We start from the raw sequence: 11641 nt of genomic DNA on the forward strand, positions 1-11641 counted from the left end.
AACTTGCTCCGCTAAAGCAACCGGACAGGAGATTGTCAGGAGTGCCACAGGCAACCCACACAGGACATCAACTGACAAGCTCTGTCCATTAACAACTCCCACCCGCGTGGGAACGAAACAAGCAGAATTTATAGGAAGGCATTTTTGGGAAAAAAAGGGGGCAGAAAAAAGAGAGGAGGAAAAAATAGACAGAAGACAGAGATGGAAGAAGAAGTCTGGAAGGAGGGTTTGGAAAAAAGACCTAAAAGCATCCTGGGATATGTGTTCCCTGAAGCGTGTAGGCATTCGAGGAGCGGCTGGAGTTTTCTCCCTCCCTTTCGTCATTATGGGGGCCCCGCCGTGTGGCCAGAGCTTCGCCGAAAGAAATGGCTTGTGGGTAAAGAAACTGGCCGCTCCCGGCTCCCGCCTAATGGAAGCCTTAAAGGTCAGGTCGTCATCGCAAGGAGAATGTGAAATTCCGCCGGGAGAGAAGATAAGACGCACCGGAGCCTGCAGGGCATTTATTTAAGAATACGTTTCCCACCCCCTGTTATTTTGTTTTCGGTCTCTGAGCCCCCCTGTCACACAAACACACACACACACACACACAGGCACACACACACACACACACACACACACAACACTATCCGCCCTGACTCCCTCGCCAACCTTCGCAGACGGAATTAACTCTGGAGCGGAGGGGGGAGATGTCACCTGGGGGCTTCAGGAACAGTCAGGGCTGTGAGGGGGAGAAAAAGGCACCTACACACGCTCTCGTGTTAGAGGATGATAAGGCTGGCGTGCCCCGCATTACACACACATACTATTTATCTCCGCTCACGCAATAAAACCCCTGCCCTCGCTACCCACGCACACACACACACGCACACGCACGCACACACACACACACACAGACATACACACACACACACACACACACACACACACACACACACACACACACACAGACATACACATTCGCACTCACACACACACACACACACTCACACACACACCACACATAGCTGTATATTTGCATACACGCTTGCCCACATATAGTATATGCCACACGTAGGCATACAGATATTGCTGATCACTCACACACACACACACACACACACACACACACACACACACACACACACACACACGCACATGCACATACTCAAACTGAATATTCAAACACACACACACCACACACACACCCAATCATAACATATATGTATGCCTACATACCTACATAATACGCTACACTTGTGCATACTCAAACTGCACACACACACATTCTCTCACACACACACACACACACACACACACACACGCAGAACAGCTCACTGACTGGCTTCTCATGACACAGGGATTAGTGATTTCTCACGCACCCTCTGCAGTCTCTGTGTGTCTGATTCCTGCCTCTTTAGCTTTCGGCTGGCGTATAGGAATTTGGGTGACTCACCGCATAATGGCAGATAGCATTAACCACAGGCTTGGATTTTCACTGCCTTATTTCCTAAAGTTTGCATGTCAAAGTGGCCCCACTCTTAAGGAGCCTCAACAGCACCAGCTGGTGTTAGGACATAATAAAAAAACAACGCAGCACTGCATTAGGATTTCCATATAAAATATATTCCACCACTTTACATTCTCTCTGTTTCCATGGATGCACTATAGAACGCAACATATGGCCTTAAACTTCCACTCTTCAGGGCAGATGAAAATAGAGGCTTCCGTGCCAGAGGTGTAACTGAGACAGTGTTTTGAAGCTCAAAACAGCCTGCTGGCATGCAAGAGCAGTCATAAAAATGTAGATAGGCCTCATATGCATGTAGATGTATTTTACACCCCTAGCGGGTAGTCCTGTGGCAAACCACGGCCTTCTAAACTGAAACGTTTTTTCTTTCTTTCTGTGGCACCTGAGCTTGCAATAGGATGTCCATTTGCCTTCAAAACTGGCTGCTGATAGGTAGTGTGGCTGAAATGTGTATTCTGCTTTTACTGACTACTGGATGTGATTCAAACGATTCAAAGAATCGCTCGGGTAAGTCCTAATAAGGCTTTTCTCACTACAAGGACTTCTAATTTGGTAGATCATGGCGCATGCCACGTCCTCACCTGTTTTGTTGGTGAGCCGGAACATGATGTTCTTATCGGGGATGCCACAGACGTTGCGGACGGACGCGATACACGTGTAGTTGGCATAGTCCTGAGGTCGGAGGTTCTTCAGCTTCAAGATCTTCGTCTCCCCCTGCAACTCGGATCAAGCAAGTGTGTAAAGTTTAACCGAGCCGATAATCAGCATATGGTATCAACAACTGTTCTGTGTCTGCCTCCGGAACAGCAGCCACTGCTGCATGCAATACCACCGAATACGATGAATCAGGATTTAACCAAAACATTTGTGGATGTGTCATATAATTATCAGTTGGCACCATGAATTATACAGTGTTTTATCCCTCTTCAGGCTTCTCAGCTTTTCTCAAAGGCTGCATTGTAAGCACGTCTTTTGTGGTAAAAAAACCTCCATACCAGTAAAAATGGAATTGAACTGGATAGCTGGCTAACAGTAGGGCCTATCATATCATCTCCTAGAGCTGAATTATAATGAACTCTCCAGTACACTGATAAATGCTGTGTCTTTCAAAGAGGGGACAGTTCTATTCTGCTGAAGTAGAATTAGTTCAGTGAAGCCTTTATAATCAAACAACCCACTTGTTTGGGGAGTAGGGGGATATCTGAGAAGCAAAAATGCTGATGAGGCTTTATAATACTCTTTCGCTCATTGCCAGGACCTCACCTCGATGCAGTGGTGATTCCCTGCTGTCTTTGATCTTCGGAGTACTATTTTTATGACTGTTGGACGTACCAGGAAATTGCTTATTATGAATTTCTGCACTCCCTTCGGTGTGCTGATAGTTTGGGGGACACAGAGGTGAGGTGGGAGTTTGGGGGGGGCATCCATGGCTTCTTTCAGAGCAGATTGAACGCTCTCTTAGCATGCTAATGCTAAAGCCTGGCACTAAAGCTGACAGTTCACCTCATCTCCTCCCTCTCTTCGCAGCAACTATGTGGCCTCTCTCTCTCTCTCTCTTTCTCCGACTGTGCCTTCACAAATCTGCAGTCCCTCCCAGCCACCGCTACAGTGTTCGCGCATACTCCACAGCCCCGTCATTGATTTAACAAGCTGTCCTCTCCACTTTCCTTTAAAAACGTTTGCACTGTTGCTGATAACACTTGGCAGAAATGCTTGGATTACACTGAAGGGTTATGCAATGACTGTACTTTGTTGAAAAGGTGGAATCTCTGATATTTCCTCCGTTTTTTTTTTCCTGTCATCAGACAGTTGCATGGTGAGCTATAGTTATATCCTTGCCCTGCGAATGCTCCAGCTAAGTCATGCTACGTCCATGTTTAGCTAAGGAGTGTTTAGTAAAGGGGTGGGGGAAGGGTCTTTTTAAAACCCAGCCTTCCTTCTCTTCTCATCATGTAAGATTGTGTTCTTTTTTTCTGGTGGTGGCGTGAATTGTGATCTTTTTGCGTGTCTGACAGTCCCTCAGGAACCACGAGTGCAGTACAGGGTTGAGGCTATGGCGTGTTTCTCTTGACTAATTACCAACACAAATGTGTTCTGGGGTTTGAAATGCCACTCTGGGCCTCCTACTTCTTGGTGTGGTCTCTCTCTCTCTCTCTCCTCTCCCTCTGCGTCTTAGGGAGCCTTGCTTTTTGAAAATCAGTCTTTGTGAAGCTGTCAGATCCCTGTGTGTTCCCCACTGGACTAGATAAAACTCTTCATGTCAAAAATGTTTCTTTCACTCCCTCTCCCTCTCCTGTCTGTCTCTCTCTCTCTCTCTCTCTCTTACACATATCCTGCCTCGTACACTTCCTTTACAAACTCCTCTTTGACACACATTCTGTCATGTTCACCAAAAGGAGAACGATAGAGGTGTCTACTTAGGGTGCACAGGATGTGTTTGTGTTTTGGGTGCTTGTTTTTGCGTGAAAATTACACTGACATGAAATAAAATCCCAAGTTTGTTTTCCTATGTAGAGGTGTTTTTGCCAGTAATATAAGCCTATTCACATTTGCAAAGTAAACTCTCACATGAATTTGAGAGAAAACCTATAAGAAAATACAAGTAGAAATTGGGGGAAAAGATTTTCAAATGTGGTTTCTCTACTGAGTTTCAATGGTTGTGGTCATTGACAGATGAAATTTTGGTGGAATGCCTCAATGCTACTCAAATAAGCCGTCAGGCTACTACAACAATGTCCTACAACTACAACAATAAACCTTTTTCTTATCTCTTAAAAGATTTCTTCCTCCATTGTTCAGACTGATCACACACTTTGTCAGATTTGTCATTCTGTCATTGTGACCAACAGAACTACAGTAGTCATTTGTATCATCTAGCAATACTGTTCTGAATACAGCAAGTACCAAACGGAACTGAACAGAACGATGATGTACTGGCCATGAGAGTGGTCATCAACACAACCAACCACACAAGGCGCAAAACAGTCTTATTATACGGCTCTTCAGAGTGCTGCACATTCACGTGGATGGGCCTACCCAACTTTTGGAGGTCTGTTACTGTAAATCCGTATGACACAACTAAAGAACTAAAACTTTCAAGTTCTACCGTAATTTCCGATTAGCCAAGGTTTATACAATGATTTTGCAAAATATCTTCAGCTATGAGGTTAATACATGGAGGCAGTTAATATGGTATTAATATGGTTTTGGTTTTTTTACTTGCATAAAACACTGTCCTGCGGTATATACACAATGTGGCTAATAAACAGGAAATTAATGTATGTGGCGAACTGTCTTTTTTCAGTGGGAGCCACGAAACGGTAACAAAAAATGTTTTGAAGACCCATTGTATGAAGTGTCTTTTCGCACTTTGGCAAATAATAAGCAGGATAATATATTGTTTGCCATATTGTCATTATCGAAAAGAGAGTCCCTTCAGGACGAAGCAAGACTCCATCGCTTCGCGTCGGGGTCCTGTTCGCCCTGTCGGGGCTTATTTTCCGATAATGACAGGCAAACAATACATTATCCCTTGCATGACCGCCCAGTGAGGAGAGTGCATTGAAATTACTAGTGCCTCAGTGGTGGGGGTCATCAAAAGATGATGACCCAAAAGACTCATGTCAGTAGCTCTGCTTTAGAACACTGGTGTTTTCGAGCTCTTGAAATGCATTTGGGTTATTTCGTAGACAGAAGGATTGCAAATTGCCTGAGAGTGGAAAGGCTATGCGCAGAGCAGGTGGTTTAAAAGGCAAAATGGGTGTTCCAAGCTGCTTCTGAATGCTGAGGTGAGGTAATAACTAATGTACGGGAATGTATAGCCTATGGCAATCATGTAATTTGTTGCATTTTAATTCTTTCTGTTACATAACTATATGATCTTACTACTACCAAGAGTTTTTTTTGTATACCATTCCCGCCATACTGTAAGTGCCCCCCATTCCCCATTGTAGTGAGCTGAAACTACCACTATTTCTTCAGTTTCTGCCAATTCCACTAATACCAATCGAAACAATGTGTACAAGAGGGAGTTGCAAAGTTGCCAGCAGCTCCTCAGGGCCCCAGGCCTACCTGGGTAAAGAAGGGCTCGTAGATCTCCACGCCCTTGTCGGAGCCCTGCGAAAGGTACTCCCTCCCCCGCCTCCAGCTGTAGCGTACGGGCGGGTTCGAGTTGGCCGTGCAGCGGAGGAACACTGTCCGCTCGTAGTAGAACTGCTCCTTGGCCTCGCCCACACTCTGGTGAACTGTCACCACGGGGTCGTCCAAATCTGGAGAGAGAAAGATAGACATAGAAAAAGAGAGAGAGAGAGAGAGAGAGAAAGAGAGAGGGAAGAGATCAGACCCTTTATTCTTTGAAGATGGCAGAAGTTGCTAAATCAAACAAATGCCACAGTTACGGATATTAACCAAGTGCTTTGTGCTCAGATATTAACCGAGTGAAAGAAAGCCAGTAACATCATATACAGTATGAATGAAGACTCCCTTGGTTAACTTATACTGTGACTAAACTCAAAAGCAATGCTTTTTGATGTCAGCATTCCAACAAACATGCTGCATTATTAAACCCTAAGCTTGGCAGCTACTGATTCATGTAGGCAATTATGTATAAAATGATCTGTATTACAGGTGAGATGACTACATGTGCAATTCTAAGATATATAAAATCTAATATTAAAAAATACGAAAACAATAATTCTTCATAATAGAGGTCCTTTATATGAAAAGTCAATTTTTGCTCTTACGTTTCGACAAACCACAAGACCTAATCACTCACTGTGGCATACCAGCTCTTCACCTTATCCTGCTATGCAGACAATTTTAAATCACTCCATGGCAATACACATTGGATTATAAAGGGAAAAAAACAATAAAACACTATGAATAATTCCTGAAGGTGTCTTTGAGCGAGGTACAGTATGGGGTTTTATCCTGTGAACCTCATTTGTATTGACGTTGCAGCCGCACACCTGACAGTTGTCAGTGTCGGCCAGGGTGACAAAATTACATGATTTAGTGGGTTTCTCAGGACCTGGGCGAATTCCTGGGAAATTAAGTGGCTGAGCTTTAATGAAGTATGCTCACTCAAGGGTGCAACAGCTGTTGTTCGAACGGGTAATCAAACCCCACTCCCTGTGGCCAATAATAGCATCCACGGTGTTGGGTTACAGTAAAATTACAGTGTGGGGGGACAGGCATACTTCATTTTAATTAAAAAACAACTCCTAAAAGCCTCACCACATGTGACATGTGATGGCCTCCTTATGATGCTCTCCTCTTCATTCTGTCTACATGAGCCGTTTGCCTAATTAAATCAATCACAGTGTTGAAATGAAATAAATAAAGCTGCTCTGACAGGCTGTGCCTGTGTCCTTAATTACACGATGGGGACATTGACCGTTGTCGGAAACCAAGTGAACCTCTCCAACTAGTTTCCGTTGTAAGTTCATGGGGTGAGTGAACTTCAGACACCTGTGAAGCCCTGACTCTGGATGGCTGGGGGCGGGGTGTGTGTGGGGGTGGGGGTGTGGGTGTGTATGGGGGTGGGGGTGGGGGGGGGGGGGGGTTCAGTTTGAAGTTGGGTTTTCAGTCTTTTTTCTCTCTCTCTTTTCACAGCCTTGAAATAATTAGTCGGAGGAGTTTCGAGTGAGCTACCATGTGTACCTATTTGCGATCTGGCCCGAGGGGTATCCCACCTCCTCACCCCAAACCACTGTGACCCTGAGCGGCCGCATTGGGTGGCCAATTACTGCACTGGCTTGTTTCCTAAAGCAACACTTTCAAGAACCTTCTCTGGCTTTCAAAGTCCATCCTCAGGAGGGGGAGTGTCCACCACAGGAGTTGTTTTTTGCTGCATGGCTGGTACTGCTACCATGGTTGTTGCTGATAGATTTTGAAGTCGGAGTGACAAACTGAAGGGAATACAACAATACTACACACTGTGAACAAAGAGGAAAATTCTAAAGAGACTAGACTCTAGCATAAACAACGGAACAACAGAACAAGAACAAATCATGGCACTTTTCGAAAACAACACAAAAACCAAACAAAACAGGTCGTCAAATGCATCAAAAAGAGAATAGTTAATTTTCCAAATCCCCACCCATATAAATTCAGCTGTAACTGATTCATTTCCGTCTCCAAACTGGCTACTATAGCCTAAGAGGATTCGGGGTGTTAGGAATGGACATCTCTTCGGCAAGCTGGCTACTTTAGCTTCTGAGGTGGTGGATAGCAGCAGGACTGGGCGGAGTGCAGAGGCTTGCGGCCAGTCACCCACAGCCGGATGGAGATAAGACAATAAGCAGCAGCCAGAGCCGAGCCCGACGGCCAGGGCAATGACTCTACTCCTCCTGGCCCACTCGCTTCCTCCGGGCTGCCATGTCTGCCACTGTCCATCTCGTGTCCTATTTATCTTACATCACATTGCAGTGGACCCCCCAGGCTCTTCCACTCGGCCCTCTCCACCCCCCAGCACCACTGCAGACATGGTGACACTTATTTTTGTTGTTGTTTGTTTGTTTTGTCTTTGTAGCAGACGGGAGTGAATTTTTTTATTTATTATTTATTTTTTATTTTTTTAGGCACAGATCTCGCTGCCAACGCTGCCACTCATCTAAAGTCATGTGCTGGCACGTACCCGGCAAGGTGGCTGCGCACGTCACAAAGGACGTCAAAATGTCAGATATGACAAGTTGCGGAGATATGGAGCATGGCATGTGACATCTTCCCAGCATCCCGTCCGTACAAGTACTAGCACAAGACCACGCCGTACCTTGTCACACAGATAGTACTGACGAGACAACTCAACAGCATACCATATTGTGTAACTCTGTAGGTGTGTTTTCTTTTGTGCTTGTGAACACACCACTGGGGATTATGCCTCAAAGAGAGATGTCAATTGTGCTACGTCCTTACAGCAATGCCAGTCTTAAGCCATACAAGATTAGAATTTGAGCGATGTTTCGGTCAGAGTACAACCCCTTTTATAACATCATTGTTCATCATGCCTTTGAACCCCTTCCAAGTATTAATAAACAAAATTCATTCTCAATTCTATTTGTGTGCCAGCATTTGCATATGCAAATCCTTTGGAGGACATCTTGTGTGTGCCGAGGAAAATATAACCTCCCTTCCCTTCACCAGCTGTGATGCTCACCTCCTTTTGGAACATTCCGGAAAAAGGAAGCCAAACCAAAAGAATAAAAGCTAACACACACACACACACACACACACACACACACACACACACACACACAAACACACACACACACAAACACACACACACAAACACACACACACAAACACACACACACAAATACACACACAAACACACACACACACACACACATACAAACACAAACACACACACAAACACACACATAAACACACACAAACACACACACATGCACGCACAACCTTGAAAAGAGAAAGTTATTCAATGCTGGAATATGGAGTCAAGGTTGGAATGGGCAGAAGAGCTTAGAGTGATATGATCTCACATAAGAGTTGGATTGTTCTGGAAAGTGTGTGGTGTGAAAGTTTGGCAGCTAAAGTGCTACAGGCAGTAATTGTATGATTATTTTCTATATTTTTTTTGCTGTAGTGTTGTGGTACTTGATGCATGTAGATGCTTTGCCGTGGCCTTGAGGTCTTTCAACATTTTACATTTGCGTCAACAAGGATTTTTTCGCCTCAGCCCCGTTAACCATCACGCGGGCAGCGACTGTAGTCGCCCCCACCCCACCTCCGGAACCCGCCCGTTCTTCCATAACCCTAACAGCTCGCAGGAACACGTCAGAGGCAACCGGCACAAAAGATGAGCTTAAAAATCCAAACAGGAAGTGTCAAGGACAGAACAGATGTCACAGCCACACAGTAAGCAGGAGCTCTCCTAAGAGGATGGGGTTTGTTTTGTGTTGTTTTGTTTTGGATGTGTGCTTTTTTTTCTCTTTCTTTGCAGCTAGCTGTTGGCGGTAAGCTGGAGGTGTTGATGGTGGGGGTTTTGGGGGTGGGGTGTTGCTCACTTACAGTAAACGTCCACTCGGATGGACTTGATGGCCGGCGAGCCCAGGCCATTCTCGGCCTTGCAGTAGTAGCGGCCGCCCTGGTGCCGCTGGATGCGGCTGATCCGCAGGGTCTCGTTGAACACACTGGAGTCCTGGAAACGGTCCGAGGCACTGCCCGCTGTCTTAGTCCATCGGATCTAAGAGAGAGGCGGAGAGAGAGAGAGAGAGAGAGAGAGAGAGAGGTAAACAGAGAGCAAAGAGAGAGAGTGGAAGAGTGAGGAGAGAGAGAAACAGAGAGAATCAGAGAAGGAAGGGATAGTGAGGAGAGAGAAAGCGAGAGAAAGCGAGAGAAAAAGAGAGATGGAAATATAAACAGCAATGTGAAAACAGGGTACAGAGAAAAAGACAAGAGTGAGAGAGTAAGATGGGGAGGGAGAGAAAAGATGACAGAGAGAGAGACAGAGTGAGTGAAAGATGGAGAGGGGAGTACAGGAGAGGGAAGCACAGAGAGAGGGAGGCAGAAACAGGAAATGAGAGAGATTGCCCGGGTCACTTTGAGGTCGGGCTTTTGCAGACATCCCTAGCCAGGATAATGGCAGTGGCATTCTCACCTTGTGAGTCATATCCCACTTATGTAACATCAGCCAGCAAATTCCCCCTTAGACCTGGCATGCGTGTATGTATTGCCATAGTGTGTCTACAGAGCATTAAACATGGTTTGTCAATCTTTCCTCAAACTATTGAAGGTCATTGAGGGACTGCTTCTGTGCATATGTGTGCTTTATACGAAGCACAGAGGCTTTTCCAGTACCCTCGTCTCATGTAACATTTAATCCCAACAATCCAAGTTTCTATTTACCCAGTTACACGGGCCATTATATAATGCCAACAATCAAGCCATTTCTGTGTTACACAAGAACATACAGCATTTAGGCATCACGTGAAGAACACACAAACAAAATGAAAGGCATTTGTGAGAGAGGGGATTTAGCTAGGGGGGAAAAAACAGAAAACAGAAAAACACAGAATTTACATTGTGTGTGTGTGTGTGTCTTCTATGTTAATAACCATGTTTGAAAAATTAAATAGCTTAAGATGTTATGTAAGTCAAACATGCACTCCCTCACACACACACACACACACACACATGCACATACACACACACAATGTTTTGAGATACTGTACTTCTTCAAGCATTCAGTACAAAAAGGAAGCGATCAGGCTTGACATTTAAATAGACAACTAAAATGAGAAAGAGAGAGAGAGAGAGAGAGAGAGAGAGAGAGAGAGAGAAATACAAATCCCAGCTGCCGCGCATTAACACACGTGTCCAAATGGTGGAAGAGTGACGAGCCGGCTTTGCTCTTGGCTTGCACTGGGCCCCTGCCTGCCTGCCGCCTGGCATGATGGGCTGACTCTGGCGGAACCGAACCAACCAAACGGCCCTAGCAGCAGCAGCAGCAGCAGCGGCGGCGGGGCGGTGGGGACTGTGAGAGGCCAACCCCATCACCCCCAACCGCCCCTCCTCCGCCCTGCAACTCGCCCCCCCCATGTGTGTAAACACCCCACACCCCCGGTGGTGCCAGGCTCACTGAGCTGCCCAACTCCGAGCAGCGGGCAGAGCAGGGGCAGCAAATTGCCCATTCAGCCCTGGCACGGCGGGCAGTGGCAGCCCAAGTGAAAAAGGCCTCCTCCTGTGGAACTGACCTACATAACTAACAAACCCTCTCTTCATCATCTCCCACTCCTCAGAGGAGATGGGGGGGAGGGGGGTGTTTAATGATGGTGGTGGTGCTTCTGCTTGTAGTTGCAGTCTGCAGAACTAAAAAGGAAGGCTGAGATGGGCTCTAGAAAAACACATCAGGAGGTGGATTTATGTGCACATGTGAGTTTGTGTGTACATCAGCACGAGTTCTGTGTGTGAGTGTGTGTGTGTGTGTGTGTGTGTGTGTGCTCACATGCATAAGTGTGTTTATGTGTTATGCAATTGTTTATTTACATATGCGTACAGGTACATGTTATGCATTTGTTTATTTACATATGCGTACATGTTATGCATTTGTTAATGTACATGTATGCATGTATGCCAGCATGAAATTTGTGTGTGTGTGTGTGTGTGTGTGTGTGT

General features: G+C 45.7%; 1 protein-coding gene across 2 annotated transcripts in view; it reads right to left on the minus strand.

The window, feature by feature from the left end:
- mdga2a (MAM domain containing glycosylphosphatidylinositol anchor 2a) overlaps positions 1-11641 on the minus strand; it is a 155195-nt gene that overhangs the window by 87607 nt on the left and 55947 nt on the right. The window contains exons 3-5 of one of the 2 annotated variants that reach the window (XM_042073277.1): positions 9536-9710; positions 5579-5775; positions 2089-2221 (exon numbers count right to left, since the gene is read on the minus strand). In XM_042073277.1, the coding sequence (XP_041929211.1) occupies positions 2089-2221; positions 5579-5775; positions 9536-9710 (505 nt within the window). Of the gene's footprint in view, positions 1-2088; positions 2225-5578; positions 5776-9535; positions 9711-11641 lie in introns of both variants that reach the window. The other variant, XM_042073275.1, reaches the window with a different exon arrangement.

Source organism: Alosa sapidissima, chromosome 19 (assembly GCF_018492685.1).
Source record: "Alosa sapidissima isolate fAloSap1 chromosome 19, fAloSap1.pri, whole genome shotgun sequence".
Lineage (NCBI taxonomy): Eukaryota > Metazoa > Chordata > Actinopteri > Clupeiformes > Clupeidae > Alosa > Alosa sapidissima.